Source organism: Rousettus aegyptiacus, unplaced genomic scaffold, assembly GCF_014176215.1.
Source record: "Rousettus aegyptiacus isolate mRouAeg1 unplaced genomic scaffold, mRouAeg1.p scaffold_m13_p_5, whole genome shotgun sequence".
In the NCBI taxonomy this organism is placed as follows: Eukaryota; Metazoa; Chordata; class Mammalia; order Chiroptera; family Pteropodidae; genus Rousettus; species Rousettus aegyptiacus.
This window is the reverse complement of record NW_023416308.1, coordinates 17699253-17718621: the sequence shown is the minus strand read 5'-3', so window position 1 is coordinate 17718621 and position 19369 is coordinate 17699253. Positions and strand designations below refer to the sequence as shown.

Here is a 19369-nt window from a genome sequence, read left to right as displayed (position 1 = left end):
ATATTTATAGCAATCAATCTTTCAGAAAGACATAATCATAAAAATATTAGTCTACAACAACAAAGACACCAAAATACATGAAGCAAAAACTTACAGAATGGAAGGGGAAAATAGTAAGGAGACTTCAATACCCCACTTTTAACAATGAATAGAATATCTATCTCATAAGAAAACGGAAAATTTGAACACTATAAACTAGATCTAATGGACATCTACAAAACACCCCACACAACAACAGAATACATATTTTTTTTGCAAGTGCACGTGGAACATTCCTGAGGACAGAAGATGTGTTAGACCATAAAGCAAGCCTCAATAAATTTTTTTTTGCAGTGGGTGGAGGGGCTGAGGCAATAAGTGTTTATTTGGGATTAAGAGCTACAATTTGGGAGCACAGATTCAGGCAGAAACCCAAATAGTTTCCCAATTCCAGGGTGAGGGCAAAGGGTTTTTAAGAGAAAAGACAGAGAGTAATTACACAGATAGAAGAAGGAGATTCCTGTTGGAGCCAACAAGCTGAGTTACTCTTTAGTTGTACATGGCTAGTTACTGATTCTATCTTCAGAGAGTTCATAATATCAATCCTTGTGGTCAGGATGTCTGCTTTCCTGTTAGCTTTACAAATAACTGTAAAACAAAGTTGGTTTGGCCCAGTCCAAAAGTTGTTTTACCCAGTTCAAACATTCCAAAGTTTCAAGGAACAAGATGTGCAAGGCAGTTCCTCTGATATGGTGGCTCCAACTTTATTTTGAAATGGCTCCACTTATGTCAAATTTGTAAATGGGACCACATATCATTCAAAGACTTCTTAGAAATGGTCACTAAAATCTCATGAAGTTGCAGAAAGGATTACATAGGTCAACAGGTCATTCGGCTGGTTAGCTAGTCAAAAAGTCTTCACTAAGCACCTCCTATGTCCCAGGTAGGCAGCTGCAGATAGAGGTGAGCAGGACACAGACTGCAGACTCAAAATGCTTCCATCCTTTGACAGGTATTGTCCAGGCATTGCTCAGAGTTGATCAGTTGATTTGCTGACTTGGTAGGTTGGAGGTTGGAGAGGTCAAAATGATACTAAAACCTTGGCCAATTAGGCCAACTACTCACCTGATGCTCCAATCCCCTCTTCAGTATCTTTGCTCACACACCTGCAAGAATGGAGAACTCACCACCTTTAACATTAGTATCACCTAAAATACACTGCCTCCAAAAAAGTTTCTTTTTTTTTTTAATTTATTTTATTAGTTTCACGTGTACAGTGCATTGGCTGAATATTTATGTAGTTTATAAAACAATCCCCCTAATCGCTTTTTCTCTCCTCTTGCTCTCCACCTAGCCATTATATTAATGCTAACTGCATTCCCTATGGCATGCTCTCCATGCCCATCACTATCTATCAACTGTTATTTGTACTTCTTTAACCCTTCACCCCATTCTCCCAGCTCCCCAACCCCTCTCCCTTCTGTCTGTCACCAGACTGTCCTCTATATTTGTGAGTCTGGTTTTGATTAGTTTGTTCTTTTTGTTCCTTAGATTCCATATATAAGTGAAATCATATGGTATTTGTCTTCCTCTGTCTGACTTATTTCACTCAGCATAATAACCTCTAAGTTTATACTTATCATTGCAAATGGTAGGATTTCATTTTTTAATTGCTGAGTAATATTCCATTGTGTATATGAACCATAACTTCTTTATCCATTTATACTGATGGGCATTTAGGTTGCTTCCATATCTTGGCTATTGTGAATAGTGCTGCTGTGAACATAGGGGTGCACAGATCTTTACAAATTATTGTTTGGGTTTTCTTTGGATAAATACCCAGAAGTGTAATTGCTGGATCAAAAGATAAATCTAATTTTAATTTTTTGAGAAACCTCCAGCCTGTTTTCTATAGTGGCTGTACCAATTTGCAATACCACCAACAGTGTAGAGGAGTTCCCTTTTTTCCACATCCTCACCAACACTTGTTCTTTGATTTATTGATGACAGCCACCCTGACAGGTGTAAAGTGATATCTCATTGTGGTTTTAATTTGCATTTCTCTAATGATTAGTGACCTTGAGCATCTTTACATATGTCTATTTTTGTCTATATGTCTATATTTCCTCTTTGGAGAAATATCTGTTCAGGTCTTCTGTCCATTTTTTTAATTGGATTGTTCTTTTCTTGTTGAGCTGTATGAGTGCTTTATATATATTTTGGATATTAATCTCTTATCAGATTTATCATAAGCCAATATCTTATCCTAATCAGTTGTCTTTTTGTTTTGTTGATGGTTTCCTTTGCTGGACAAAAACTTTTTAGTCTGATGTAGTCCCATTTTTCTTCTTTTTCCCTTGCCCAAGAAGATATATCAGAGAGTTTACTGCCTATGTTTTCTTCTAGAAGTTTTATAGTTTGGGGTCTTACATTTAAGTCTTTAATCCATTTTGAGTCTATTTTTATATACGGTGTAAGATGGTGGTCCAGTTTCTTTTTTTTTTTTCCATGTATCTAATTTTCCCAACATCATTTATTGAAAAGACTGTCTATATCCCATTATATATTCTTAGTATTTGTCTTCACGTATTAAGTAACCATATATGCATGGATTTATTTCTGGGCTCTCTATTCTGTCCCATTGATCAATGTATCTGTTTTTATGCCAGTACCATTGATTACTGTAGACTTATAGTATAGTCTGATATCAGGCAGTGTGATACTTCCAACTTTGTTCTTCTTTCTCATGACTGCCATGGCTATTCGGAGTTTTTTATGGGTCCACATAAATTTTAGGATTACTTTTTCTAGCTCTCTAAAAATGTCATTGGTATTTTGATAGAGATTGCATTGAATCTATAAATTGGTTTGGGTAGAATGGACATTTGAATGATGTTGATTCTTCCTACCTATGAGCATGGTATATGCTTCCATTTATTTGTATCTTCTTCAATTTCTTTTTTCAGTGACCTATCATTTTCTCAGAACAGGTCTTTTACCTCCTTGGTTAATTTGATTCCCAGGCATTTTGTTGTTTTCAATGCAACTGTAGATGGGATTTTCTTAATTTCTCTTTCCAAAAGTTCATCATTGGTGCATAAAAATGCTACTGATTTCTGAATACTAATTTTGTACCCTGCTACTTGACTGAATTAATTGATCGCTTCTAACGATTTTTTGGTGGAATCTTTAGAGTTCTCTATATACAGTATCATGTCATTGGCAAATAATGAGAGTTTTACTTCCTCCCTTCCAATTTGGATACCTTTTTTTTTCTCTTTCTTGTCTTATTGCTGTGGCTAAGACTTCCAATACAATGCTGAAGAGGAGTGGTGAAAGTCAGCATCCTTGTCTTGTTCCTAATATTAAAGAAAACTTTTAGCCTTTCCCCATTGAGTATGATGTTAGCTGCAGGAAGCCTCAATAAATTTTAAAGGATTGATATGATACAAAGTATGTTATCCAAACACAATGGAATGAAATTTGAAATTAATAACAGAAGAAAATTTTGAAAGTCACAAATACATGGAAATTAAACATACGCATAATCTTTAACTAGACTGATCATAAATTAAATGTCATTCTTCTAGTTAAAATCTTCCAATGATATCTCATCAGTCTTTGAATAAAATATTACCTCCTTACAATTACTTAAAAGGGCCTACATGACCTGGCTCCTGCCCAACTCAGCAACCTCATCTCTTACCATCTCCTTTCTACTCACTCACTGTGCTCCACCAGCCTCTATGCTATTTTCTTTAATTACCAAATTCAAACTGGCTGTTAACTCTGACGAGAATGCACTTTGCCCAGATCTCCCCATTTGGTTCTTTCAGGTCCCATCTGAATCCTCTTCTCCTATAAACTCTCTCAGAACCATCATTCTCTCTCAGTATTCTTCTTCCCTGTAGTCTGTTTTAAATGCCTTCAGAGCACTTATCATATTCAAACATTTTCATATCTAATTATTATTTATTTTCTGCTTCTCCTCACTAGAATGTTAGTTGTAACTTTATTCCACCTTGTTCTTGATTGAATCACTAAGGTTTAGAATAGTGCCTAGCCTACAGAAATGCTCAAAAAATTCATTTCTTGTTCAAAAAATGACTTGAAATTATAGAAAGCACATATACCCAAAAATTGTATAATGAATGCATACTATTAAAAATACAGTCTTAAAACATTTTTTTATACATTTCTGTTATTAAGCTCCAAGGCATTTAAAACATTTTGCTTACTTGTAATGACAAGTAAAAGGCAAATAAATTGCAACATAGACTCTGGTTTACATTATAGGAAATGAAATTGAATAGTGTCCTCTAAGTCATATGGACATATGAGTGTTAAAACTTGAAAGAGAATTCTGAACTCTTAAGATTTCTTAATTGATGGACTCTTTTGTCCAGGTAAGTAGTATAGCATATTAATCAAGAAAAAATTCTTTAGAATCAGACAGACCTGAGTTAAAATTCAACTCTAACAGTTACTAGCTAGATGTCCTGGACAAGTTATTTAACCTCTCACTAAGTATAAATGTTCCCTTTTTTAAAGTTGAAATAATATCTACTCCATAAGATTATTGTTTTTGTCAAACTGATACAAATAAAAGGATTCAGACAATCTTTTTAAATAAGTATTCAAAAAGAACTATTATATTTTGTTATTATAATGTAGGTAAAACCAAAAGGAAACATGTAGTCAAGATATTTTTTAACATTTTTTCTTATATTTAACTCTGTCATCAGATATAATACCTGACTAATAAGGAACAATACCCTGTTATCAAGTATGATACCCAATGACAGGATTCTGTCATCAGGAAGAACCAATAAATGAGAACATAAGAAGAGTATTAAATCCATGAAGAAAGAGAAGGTATTTATGGTGTGCTTTAAAATTAATGGGAAAGTCCTACGGTGAAATTTTCCCATAGATAGTGTTACACCATATTAAAACCTAGCATTCCTTTGGGTTTCTCTTACTATGGTACCCTTGAGGAATAAAACTATTTCTGAATCTCATAATTCACACTAAAATGACAGTAACTATTTCATAACTGATTTGTCTGAAAAGATGTGATTCAAGAAAATTCCAGAACAGAAAGAAAAAGGATTAAAAGTCAAACTATAATAGATACAACTAAAAAAGGGTATGTTCTAGAAATGATGGTACATGAATATATACCATACTGTGCATATGATCTGACAAAGAATACTGAGGTAAATTACAAGGATAGCCACAAATTCTTCCCTTTCCATAGAGGCCTTTGGGTACTCCCCTTCTATAGTGGGTCTGAGGCTGGTCGTGTGACTTGCTCGGGCCAATGGGTCAACAGTAAATGTGGTATAAACAGGCTCAAAAATTGCTTTTGCATTGGTGCTACCATTCTTTCCCAGTTCATGGAATCCTACAACCGCCATGTGAAGAAGCCCAGGAAAACCTGCTAGATGATAAAAGACACACAACATACTTGCAGCTGTTCCCCTAGCCAACAGGATACCAACTGTCAGAAATGTGAGTGAGACTGTCTTAGATGACCCAACCACCAGTCAAATCTCTAGATGACCTCAAACACATGAGCAAGCACCATAGAAATCAGCTGGGTCAACTCAAACCAAAAGAGCTACCAGCTGACATTCAGAATCTTGCACTAAATAAATGGTTATGTTAAAGTCACTATGTTTTGCAGTGATGGTTTACAAACAAAAACCAGCAAATACATTTTTTTTCCTAAATAACAGAGAAAAGGTAGAATACCAAAACAATGAAACAATTTCAATATGCTAAATTTTTTAAATAATTAAATATTGTTACCAGAGAGATAATAACTATGCTTACCTATAGTAAATGCCTAACAGATATTTACTGAACTGAAATAAATGAAATATAATCACATATAAAAGAGCAACTGGATCAAATAAGTTATTCACAAGATTATATATACCATATATGTGGTAAAAAAAAATTCTTCCTGTTCACTCTGCAACAAATATATCTTAAAGGAATATTTTATCCATTTGACATCATAATTTTTTTTAAATGATCAGCAGAAATTGGAAGGATTCAGGAGATTACTTAGATTATTATAAGAGGAAGAAAAATGCTCAATAAAAAGACTAGGAAGTTTAACTTAAAACTATGTGTATATAAATACAGAACAATTACTAACAGTATCATGGTGATCATTACCATGATCATCAATGACCATCATGTATTAAGTAACCTGAAAATGAAAAGCTCTGTGCTAAATGCCTAACATTATTTTATTTAATCCTCTAGAAAAGCCTTCAAAGTTTGTGATGTTAACCTAGTTTACAAATGGTAAAAATGAGGCTTACAGAGGTAAAGTAATGAAGCAAAAAAGAATGCAGCAAAGGAATAAAAAGTGATAATGCTGGAAGTAAACTTCAGATCAAACATAAAAGGAGTTACAGAAGAAACAGCTGACAGTAGAAATGTTGACATATCCACCATATAAGAGATTCAGTCAGAACTTAATGAAGATGAACTTATTGACATAAATGAGAAAAGCAGTTGTGACCAAAGGTGAGAAATTGGAATTTAGGAACTTTCGGAGATATTTGAAACTGAAAAAACAAAGGTTAAAGTGTTGGAACTTGATCCAAATTAGAATATACAATTTGTCAAGGCATAGAAAAGATATCCACTCTGTATTATAAATTATATGATGAGAGGAAGGCAGCAAGCATTGTTCAAATAACTCTGGATACGTTTTTTTACAAAAAAATAAAACAAATTATCAATGTTTCTAACAGTTTAAATCATGGTGTACTAAATAGTTTTAATATTTTTTCATTCCTTATACATTTATAATCCATTGTAAGAAAGATTTCAATGTTTTAACAAAAACTTTTAAAGGACACAGAACAATCAAAAATCACACTGCGATATTTTTCAGCTTGCACAGTCATTTCTGTGGTAGTGACACCATGCAAAGCAAGGCCTAGCTGTATATGCTATTTCCATTATACTATGCTATCTCACTAAGCACATAATGTGAAATTTTAAAGAAATGTTAGCTTACTTCCAGAACTGATTAAAAAGTAGACTAAAACTATTGAGGAATTCAACTAATGATAACAAGAACTTCTAAACCATCTAAGCAAGAAGTTTATGGTCTATAAAATCTGCATCTTTAGAAGTCTTTAAGAAGAAAATGCAGTACCACCTCCTAATTTTCTCATTGATTTAGACAATGAAGTTAAGAAAAAAAAATGGTGGCCAGCAATGGCTGGGCTATAAAACAAATAGTAGGCAAACTTTCAAAGAATTTTCAAACTAGGTTAAGACTCAGATACATTCAAGTGGCATGTTTATACAGTAATATAAATAATTAACTACGTGAAATTAGCAATAGACAAATGAATGTTAGATTATATTCACAGAAGTTCAATGTCCCAGGAAAGCTTCCAGGAAAAGGTAAGAGTTGAACTAGACCTACTTAGCCCAATAATAGTGGGAGCAAAGGAGAAAACTCCAGGCACAGAGCTTGACATAAATAAGGAAAAAAAATCAACTCAAGAAGTACTCAGATAAATCAACAAATGGCAGGAGATGAGTAACAGAAGAGCAAAAATAATGACATTATTTGTCATTACGACAAATAATGAAATAATAGGGAAAAAATCAAGTGTTAATAATTACATTAAATGTTAATAGACAAAGATTCCAATTAAAAGGCAGAGAATGACAAAATTATATGCTGTCCAAAAGAGATAAATTTTAAATACAAAGGGCCACAGAGGTTGAAAATATGTGGATAGAAAAAGATAAATAATGAAAAGAGTAAGCTGAAGAAAGCTGAAGTGGCCATATTATTATCAGACAAAATAGATTTTTGGACAAAAATAACTATCAGAGATAAAGAAGAATCTTCCATAATAATAAAAGGTTCAATTCATCAAGAAGACATAACGAAAATATGTTACTAACAAAGTTTCAAAAAAAATGAAGCAATAGTGATAACATTAAAAGGATAAATAGCCAATTCCAAAATCTTAATTGATTTTAATTTCTTTATTCCAGCAATTGATGGAATAACTAGACAAAAAAGGTCAGCAAAGACAAAGAAGATACGAACAACACTGTCAACCACCTTGACTTAATTGATATCTATAAAACTATATCTCACAACTGCAAAACACACATTCTTTTCAAGTGTTCCTAGTAGGTTCACCAGGAAAAGCTATATGCTGGGCCATAAAACAAACCTCAATGAATTTAAAAGCATTAAGGTCAGACCAAGTAGGTTCTGTAACCACAATGAAATTAGATATCAACAATAAGATAACTTAAAATATATGTATATTAGGTAATTACGCAACAAACTTCCAAATAATCCATGGATCAAAGAAGTAAACACAAAAAAAAAATTAGAAAATATTCTGAACTGCATAATAATGAAAAATACATCGTATCAAAATTTGTGGGATTCAGCAAAAGCAGTGCCAAGAGAGCATTTAGCTTTAATGCTCATATTTTTAAAAAGAATAAAGATTTAAAATCAATGGCCTAAGTTCTCATCTTAAGAAATGAGAATAAATTCAATGTAAAATTATTAGAAAGAAATAATATAAAGAGCAGAAATTGATCAAAGAGAAATGTACAGTATTGAAATCAATGAAACTAATCGTTGATTATCTGGAAATACAAAATTTATAAGCCTCTCGACAGACTAATGAGACAAAAGAGAGAAGACACAAATTAACAATATCAGGAATGAAAGAAATGACATCACTATAGATTCTACAGAAATTAAAAGGATAATAAAGAAATGTTAACTTTATGCCTATAAACTTGCAACCTAAATTAAATGTAAAAATTTACTGAAAGCAAAATACCAAAACTAATCTAAGAGAATTTAGAACATTTGAATGGCCTTATATCAAGCAAAGAAATTGAATTAATAATTAAAACCTTCTCACAAAGAAAAGTCCAAGTGAAGTTGGCTTGACTGGTGAATTCTACCAAATACGAAGGAAGAAACAATGCCAATCCTACATCAAATCTTTCAGAAAAATACAAGAAAGAACACTTCACTATTCATTCTCTAAGGCCAACATCACTCCGATACCAAAACCAGACAATGATATCATGAGAATATAAAACACAGATCAATATCCCTCATAAACATAGATGCAAAAATTCTTAATAAAATTACACCAAATCGTATCCAACAATATATAAAAAGGATAATACCTAATAATTAATTGGCATTTATCCCATGAATGCGAGGTAGGCTTAACAGCCAAAAACAAAATCAACTCAATTTACCATATTAACAGAGTAAATGAGAAAAAACATATTATAATTTCAATCGGTGAAGAAAAAATTGATAAAATTCAACACTCAATCATAACAGGAATTGAAGGTAACATCCTCCACCTGATTAAGGAGAGCATCCTCAACAATGAAAAGCTCAATGCCATCCCACTAATATCAGGAATGACTAAAAAAACTTCACTCTCACCATTTCTATTCAAAACTTTACTGGATAACCTAATCAGTACACTGGAATTAAAAAAAAGAGAGAGAGAGAGAAAGAAAAGAAAAAGAAAGGAAAGGGATATACAAAAGAAAGGAAGAAGTAGCACTGTCATTATTTGCAGGCAACGTGCTCATGTACAAGAAAAAAAATGTTAAAGGATCTGCAAAGACATAACACAAAATACAAAAAAAAAAGAAAGTATTTCCATAGCCTAGCAATGAAAATTAGAAAATGAAAAAATTTTAATCCATTTTTAACAGTATCAAAAATACTTAGAAATAAATATAATAAAAGATGTGCAAGATCTTAACACTAAAAACTACAAAAAATTGTACAGGAATATATAAGAATGACTAAATAAACAGAGAGATACACCATGTTCATGGGTTGAAAGACAATAATGTGAAGATGGCAATTCTCTCCAAATTGCTCTAAAAATTCAATACAATTCCATTAATTTTCCAGTAAGCTTTTTGATGTTTTTTAAAAATGCAAAGACAGAGAATAGCAAAAGCAACCTAGAAAAAGAAGAACAAAATTGGAAGACTCACAATGTCTGATGTTGAGACATACAATAAAGCTACAGTAATTAAGACAGTATGGTTGGGGCATAATGATAGACAGACCAATGGGACAAAACAGAGTCCAGTAATAACCCCATAGTTTTATGATCAAAAGGCATGTGACAAAGGTGCCAAAGATAATTCAACAAAAGAGACAGTCTTTTCAACTAATGTTACAAGAACATGGTTTTCTATATAAAATAAATAAATAAACCTTGACCCTTACGTCATACCATCACCCAAAATTAACTCAAAATGAATCATAAACCCAAAAGCGAAAACTGTAAAAATTCTAGAAGAAAATATTAAAACTTTATAACCTCGAAGAAGACAAATATTTCTTAAACATGACACAAAAAGAATTAACATAGACAATAGCTAAGAGGTAGCTGGAGATAAGTTCATACCTCTTTTATAACCCAGATCACACCAAAATCATTCTTTCATTCAAACAAAACAGACATGAATAAAAGACTCTCCATTCAATCTCTGGAGTCCCCCGGATCTTTACAAAACGAGAGAGAGAAATTGGAAGACATGTTTTCCCACATCGAACTACATACACAACAATTACATTTCATAGCAAGATTTCAGAAAGGCAAAGGATTATAATGAAAAAGCTGTTAGAAGAGTCAAAATTTAAAGAAAAAATAAAATAAAATTTCACCAGACATATCTTTATGACAAGAGTATAAATAAACTTTCTTCCACATGAGTATATTCCTAGAAAAGTATATCAATTTTCATAAAATGAAACTTTTTTATGTAGTGGAAAATTCTTTATAGATTAATTTTGTTATGAACAATATTGCATAGAAAGATCCTTTCATGACTTCAATAATAAACCCTAATTTAATTTTATATAATTCTAGATGTTCCTAAGTTAGCTTGCTTAAAACCAAATATGGAGCTGAAATATTAATGCAAATTATCAATATATAATTTCATTTATTGTAAGGAAAAAATCAGAGACTATAATGATAGAAATTATCATAAAAGGTTGATGTTTCATCTATAATCATAGAAGTTCACTGTTTTCAGCCTTTTTTGTACATAAAAATCACAACAGGTTGACAAAAGAAAGTGCAAGTGACATAGAAAAGGAAAAAGATAAAAGTTTAAAGATATTCACAAATATAAGAAGGATACGAATGGATCCTAAAAGGAATGAATGGAGATGCTTAATTTGAAAATTAAACTCTGTATTTATCAGGCTCATCACATCAGTCAAAGGGAAAGAGAGCTCCACAGTGTAGTGGTTAGCACATCTGCTTTACACACAAGAGGTCCTGGGTTTGCGACCCAGTTGGAGCCAAAGAACATACTCCGGGTGTGCCAGGCCATAGGTGCGCCAGGCCTCCCAAGTGCACTGGGTGTGCCAGGCTCCAGGTGCTCCAGGCCCCTGGTGCATGCCACAAGCATGTGTGGGGAGACGCCCCGCCTTGACAGATCCAGTCCTTAAAAAAAAAAGGGAAACGACAACATCCACAGGTTAAGAGTAGAGAGGAGGGGAATTAAAGAGGGAAGAAAACAAAAAACAAAAAATATATATATATATATCAAAGGGAAAGAAAGACAAGACATTGCCAAACCATGCTAGAAAAATTTACTAATTTGAACCTTTAAAAAAAAGTCACAATCATAGCTATTATATAACACCTACTATGTACAAGTAACAAATTATCTAACTCTTAAATAACCTTACAAGATAGGTATTATTAGCCCATTTCTCTTAACCTCAGAGAGGGTCAAGAGATTTACCCATATTCATTAAAAGAGAGAATTTGAACGTAGGTCTGTCCTTTGAAAACAGCATTCTGACTCCCAAATGTTGTCATATAACACTTTTTTAAAACAGATTTTGTTTCATTTACAATGATTATAGTTATGAAAGAAATTCTTTAGGGAATTATAGAATATTAAACAATTCTTGAGGCAGCAGCAATACTGAAAATTGCACTGAATGGGGCCAAAAATATCAGAGTTGAAGTATAACGTAACATGACTGTGACATATTATTAAGACAGCAAGAATCTTCTTTAAATCTCTAGGAAATATCTATTAACCTTTTTTAACCCAACAGAAAGCCAAGAATGGAATCAAGTGGGTTTGCATTCAATAAAAAATATCTCAAACATTTCAGTCACATCTTAAGAAATCATTTCTAAAATAAATTGAGGGTTAGGTGGTGAACAGGCACACTGAAAATATGTACAAAACAAAGATAAATCAACTCTTAAACTAGACTATTACGATGATTTATTAGGAAAAAAGTTTCTCTGATTATATACCATTCTGAAAATAAGTAGCTATTGACAGGAAATAAAATTATTTCAACTTGAAGGAAAGCAACATGATAATCATACTCCATCTAAAACATCTGTGCAAAAAAAGATGTCCAAAACCTATATAAATAACTCAAATTTATCCCATCAAGAAGATAAGTAAAAAAAATTCAAATCTCAAACATACAAGAATTAAACTTGGACAGGGAAAGCATACTTCCAAAGCATAAAAAAGGAAGCCATTAACTAGTGTACCAGCTCAATGAAGCCATTCTACATTTTGCCAAAGTAGAGACTATTAAAATATTAATAACTGCATTGAATCAATAAAATGTTACATTAAAATGAAAAATCAGCACAAAAGATTCTATAGAAGTAAATGAAATTTCTACCTTAGGCCATTTGGGATTGAGAAGTCGAGCTTTGATTGCATCATCCAGTGCCTTGTCATACTGCTGGATTTTCATATATGCTGCAGATCTATTGCTGTATAAGATGCAATTCTGTGGGTCAACAGCCAGGGCTTCATTGTACAGAACAATAGCTGTGTGGAAATCTCCATCATGACAGGCTTGGTTACTCTGACGAACTTTCTCAACAAATTCAGCTTTGCTCAGCACTGGCCCATCAGGACTTCTCTGGCCAATAGTCTTAGCACCAAAGAGAGGAATCTACAAACAAAGAAACTTTGTAAGACAAAGTTCGGATAATCCAGAGGGGTCGGTTCCTTGTCTGAACTTTAAGAGAATGCAGACATTCTTCATGATCAACTTTATATGACAGTTAAATTTTGTGCCCTGAAAGACAATAAACTTTGCAAGCAGCAGCAAACATAATGCCTTGAGTGCATATGTATATATGTGTTTATGTATATAGTTATAAACTTACATATTATGTTTACGTATATATTTTTGATTGAATGAATGCAAAAGAGTACTCAAGCTTTTCCTTGGCAATTTAAAGTTTTATTAAGGGAAAGACCAAAATATAAACCTACATAGACAATATGATCTCAACCATGTTAAGGTGGCTGCACTTAATAGTAAAGGAACAAAATCAAAATATTAACTATACTAAGTTATCTTTGAACATAGGATTATGAATTATTTTTATTTTCTTAAAATTTTCTCTTATCTAAATACTAGACAATGAGCACATGTTTTAAAATAAACAAATTTTAATGTAATAATGATTCCTTTGAGATTGGCAAATTTGTAACTATAATTTGGCCACTATTATGGGATTTCAAAGACAAACGCCAGTTTTTAGAGATCACCAAAAATAAAAAATAAAAAAACTACTAGAAATTATATGTTGGCAATTTAAGGCCTGTGTTGGTGTTGATTTTTTGAAGTCACTAAGTTTTCTAGGACTGTAGCGCAGTGACCTGAAAACCAAAGGGAATGAATCAGTCAAATGTTATTCATTTTTGAAACAGTGAACAGGTACTACATTAGAGATCCAAGGGATGAAACTTAACACAGCAGTATCAAGAGAGACAATTTGCAATTCTAAGCAGGTTTGCCCTAAGAAAAATAAAAACAAAATGTATAATTTTATTTCCCACATCTTCCTTTAAGTCTAAGTCCAGTCCCTAAGATTCAAAACATGAATCTGATACATAATACACCAACAGGTACAAAAGTAAAAGACTCCTCACAGAGGTATCTGCATTAAAAAGAACAAATTCCACAAAGAGCAAGAAGAAAAACAGAGTTAATTTCCCATACAGAGAACACTATTTTTCCTCTGTATACAGGGATATCATGTCCTAGATTTTGAGGATAATTTACAACATTAAAATATCCTAGAGTTTCAAATATCAGTGTCCAAGTGATATTCCACAATTTCCTCGTACTGGAAGTGGCTAACCAATAATGTACTCTGATTAGGTTTCTTTTTTTAGTGAAACACATTGCTTGAAAGTGAATGGACTATGTAACATTTACCAAACAACCAGGATCTTCCTGAACAGTCTTGATTTTTAATTATTTTATCCATATCATCAAACCAACGTGTAAGACATTGACAATGTATAAGACGAATTCATTTTGGAAAACACAGTCATCACAATAATACTTAAGGGTAGTACCAGCCATAAATTATAGAAACAAAGTCTATATTTAAAAATTTGAGGGGCACAACATAAAAATAGCAGTAATAGCCTTTAAAAGTAAAATGGTTATGTTCATATGTAGCCTAAAAGTAAAAGAGATATGCTCTTACTATTAGAACATTCCCTACTTCTCAGAGTAATAATTTTGGTTCAATGCCAACAGAGAAAAGAATCAACTTAAGAAAAGAAAGACTCTGCACTCCATTCCTTCTACACATAGTAACATAAGCTGACAATTCTCAAAAGACTTTCCTGGGAACCTCTAAGTCCTCAGGATACTGGGATGAATAAAATTAAATAAGTTTCCTCTTTAGTGGAAGACCTCTCAGAGCTTTTATTGTGCTCATTGTGAATCTGTGAAGGGAGATATCTACATTATGAGATCAAAGGACATTTTTGGTAGAGCATCTAGCTGGACCAGAAATTGCTTGAAATACTGATGTAAACTTTAAATAAGGCTTCTGAGAGCACAGGAAAACACCATAGAAAAGTTAGTGAGGAAAGAGTATATACTAGAGGAGAACTCCAACACCATCGTTACACCAAGTGTCCACAAATTTAAGAGAAAAATGCACTCTAGTAAATGTACACAAAAGCTTCTTTCTAATTTGTCAAACTACTCCTATGGGTACTCAGCTGGTTACAATACAGTCCTTAGGAGGCTAAGAAATAGTAATTTTTGTGTATGGTTAAAAAAAGGAATATAATTTCCCCAGTCCTTCTTTATTTTCTCTACGGTTAATAAGCTTGGCATAACAGTCAATAAAAGACACATTGGCATGTATTTCTAGGATTACACATATAGTACTTGGGGAAAAAATGGTCATTTTAAATTCAGAGACTATTAGAGTGAATAGCACTACCTAAGGAGATAAAGAAAAAATGTTGAATTACTCATTTAATTAGATTATTATATTGTTTCTTCGCTCGAATATTTCATACATGTACAGTTTATAGGTGTCAACATATATTAACATTGTTGATATTTTCCTCTGACCCTTTGACAAACTCATCTTAAAAGGGCAGAGGTAGTGTCAATAACATACGAACCATATGGGCTCAGAATATTCAGCCACATACAATTACTAAACATAGTTCCAACCCTGTTACAAATTTTGGTTACTCAAATGATATAGCAGAATACCTAATGATTATATCAAAAATTTGTAGGTAAATCAAAGAATAAAGTGTTTAAAATAAAACTATAAAATTACTAGAACGAAACGGTAAAGGAAGAAAGGGAAATCAATTATTACTCAACCTGAAAAGAACATGTGCATTATCTATGGACAAGTATAATTTGCACTGTTGTCATTATTTACAATGTACTGGACAATAAAGTAGTTCAAAGGCAATGACAGGTACAAACTTCATAAAATCAGATAACCCAGAAGCATATGCTGCATTCCAGACAACCTGGTTTTCCACTGAAGAAATCCAGTAACCTTTTTCCAAGTCTATTTTGAGTCTTTGACAATTTTTCCTAACAGTCCCAAGGTGAAGTACTCTGGAATCCAGTAAAAGGAACTATCTTTTATTGAAAAATATTTATGATCAATAGAAGCCTACCATGAGATAATTAGAAACAAAGAGTGATACAAATAAAAACATTCAATCCAGGGTCTGGTTTCATAGTGTGATGGGTAGCACATCTGCTTTACATGTACAAGGTCCTGAGTTCATGCCCCAGGTGGAGCCATGGACCATACCCCGGGTACGCCAGGCCCACCACCGGGTGCACCAGGGGTGGCAGGCCCTGGGTGCGTGGGGGGTATCAGGGAAGGCGCCTCACCTTCAGAGATTCAGTTCTTTAAAAAAAAGAGGGGAGACAGCAACATCCTTGGTCAGGGGTGTAAGTGGGGAAGGGGGAATTAAAGAGGTGGGAAAAAAAAAAAACTCAATTCAGCAGTAACCTAGAAATGCATAATTAATGAAAATACAATTTTCTGTGTATTCACATCATTCAGGGAGAGAGAAAGCTAGGCCAAAGCATAGAAAGAAGTACAAGGTACTGAACCTCACAGTCACCAATAAAACCCTTATAAAACCTACATTTCAATCCAGGGTAAGAGTCATGATTGGCAGGAATGATCCTTGATTACTTAATGAGTATTCTGTGAGGTTTAAAATAGGATTATAGTCTAACCCCTTCTCTCACCTCTATCTTTTCAAAGTTAATTCTTTGAAAGCATTGTTAGAAGATCTATATCAGGGCTCAGTAAACTTCAGTGTATGTATCAAATCTGGCCTGCCACTTGTTTTTGAAAATAAAGTTTTATTGGAATATAGTCACACCCATTCATTTATATATTGTCTATGGCTGCTTCTGCACTACAATGCAACAGAGACTGTGCAGCTCACAAAGCCTAAAATATTTGCTATCTAGCCCTTTGTAGAAAATGTTTGCCAGCTTCTGATCTAGACTGATTATTGCCAATACTTTCTAGTTTCTTGATTTTTTAAGCATCAAAATCTCTTGCAAATTTCTTAACTGTACATTCTAAAACTAATTGAAAAAATACAAATAAATAGCAAAGGCTACTCTGAATTCAGTATTGCCTTTAAATGCATGTATATTTTATTAATCAGAACAATATCTACACATATTTTGAAAACAAGAGAATCATGTATGTAAACAAGTTATTTTATTTACTTGGTCTACAGATAATTCTTGGTGTACATGTGACTTGTACCATGGACCGCCCTTGCAGTCCACAAAACAGGAGAGTGGTGATATGGTAGAAGTTTCCATGCTACAGAAAATAAAAGGTTATGCTGGTTAATTAATCCTGCTATCAAACTGTCATCAAAAATAATGCCTTGATAGCAACTATTCTATGGTTTTTGCTAGATATCTCTCAAATGTAATAGGCTTACATTCAATCTCAATAATCTTGGCATACTTTAGTTAAATAAGGGAACATATTATAATAATCTGACCTGGAAAGTTCAAGGTAAGTTATGTTGTTCAGAAGTCCATAGAAACATTTGTGAGATTCTGTTCTATAGTTGATGGATGTCTACTTAAAAATTTTTTAGAGCAGAATTTTTTTAGCCATGTTTTTACATTGCAGAACTTTGAGAATCTCCTTTGTTCTAAGCTGAAACAGACAAATATTTCTTCAGAAAATACTAGTTTTGACTGCAGGTACTTCCTCAACTTGTTTTGTAGGCCAGAAGGATAGTCCTTCAATCAGATGAAGCATCAGGTTAAACATCTCAATATTGCAAAAAGGACACTGACAGCATCTTTACCACTTGCCCATTTGATGACCTCAGGGTACACGGAAGAATATCTACATTACGAACTCTCATCAGAAAATACAACTTTCTATTATTTGTTATCCAGAAAGGTTTATTTTTCCTTAGCCTTAATCTACCTCCCTAAAACTTCTAGCCATTGGTCTGAGTTTTGTGTCCTAAAACATGTTAATCTACCTCCCTAAAACTTCTAGCCATTGGTCTGAGTTTTGTGTCCTAAAACATGTTAAGTGTTCTGCCTTCAGATATTGCACAGAGCTCCCATATCTCTTGTATGTTGCTACAGTATCTGTGGTTGAGGGCTGTTGTGTGCTGAACTTCTGTCCTTGCAATATTTCCTTTCACTTGGGAGAAAGAACAGGGACAGGAGTTATTCAGGGTACCTGCTCAATTCTATTTGATAACCTATACCTCTCCTACCATTTCATTTAAAAGCCCAAATGCCCTCAGTAACTTGTAAGGGCTAAAAATGGGTTAAAAATTAATTAATGACTATATACACCCAAGCCAGCTTACGCATTCCCAGAAGTGAGACCCTGCTAAAGTCCTTGTCAGAAACTGAACAGGGGTGACTGCTCAGGGACTTAAAAAAAAAATACATATATATATATGTATATATGTATGTATGTATATATATGTATATGTATAAAAAATACATATATATATGTATGTATTTTTTTTTAAGTCCTTCCTTTCCCTTCCCTCACTTGTGAGGTGTTTTCTTAGTACATCCTTTAAGAAGATAAATTATCACAAATCTGTCATTTCAACCATCCCCAGTAGTCCAATAAATCTTTAAGGGATGGGCAATGATGTTTCCTCTCTAAAACCTCAATTTCCCTCAAATGTTCATCACATGGCCTAGTCACTTTTTAGGATGCTCTCTAGTTAACTAATATGTTCTTCTAAATGTATGGTTCTTAAAACTGGACTCAAAATCCTAATAGCTAGTGAGGTTGAGCATCTTTTCATATTTCTATTGGCCATTTGTATGTCTTTTGGGGGAAATGTCTGTTCAGGTTTTCTATCCCTTTTTTTTTCTTTAATGCCACCACATATTTGACCACTTTGACCTCATCTACCTTTCTCCTCCCCCCTTCCTCCTCCCCTCTGATAACCACTAGTCTATTGTTTGTCCTGTTCATTTATTGCTTTTAGGTTTATATCCCACATATAAGTGATAGCATGTGGTTTTCAACTTTTTCTGCCTGGCTTATTTCACTTAGCATGATTATCTCAAGGTCCATCTATGCTGTCGCTAATGGTAGTATTTAATCTCTTCTTACGGCTGAGTAAAATTCCACTATTTACATGTACCACAGCTTCTTTATCCAATCATTTATCATAGGATACTTTGGTTGTTTCCATGTCCTGGCCACTGTGAATAACACTGCTATGAACATTAGTGTGCAAATATCTTTTCGGATATGAGTTTTCAAGTCTTTGAGGTAAATACCCAGTAGAGGGATTGCTGAATCATATAGTAGATGAATTCTTAGTTTTCTGAGGAACCTCCATACTGCTTTCCATAGTGGCTGTACCAATTTGCAGTCCCACCAGGAGTGTATGAGGGTTCCTTTTTCTCTGCATCCTCCCCAACATTTATTATTACTTGTCCTGTTGATAACAGCTATTCTAACAGGTATGAGATGATATC

General features: G+C 33.3%; 1 protein-coding gene across 3 annotated transcripts in view; it reads right to left on the bottom strand.

The window, feature by feature from the left end:
- The window catches only part of TTC28 (tetratricopeptide repeat domain 28), a 609862-nt gene that overhangs the window by 575230 nt on the left and 15263 nt on the right, over positions 1 to 19369 (bottom strand). For all 3 annotated transcript variants that reach the window (XM_036220513.1, XM_036220511.1, XM_036220512.1), the window contains exon 2: positions 12728 to 13006. In XM_036220513.1, the coding sequence (XP_036076406.1) occupies positions 12728 to 13006 (279 nt within the window). The remainder of the gene's footprint in view (positions 1 to 12727; positions 13007 to 19369) is intronic.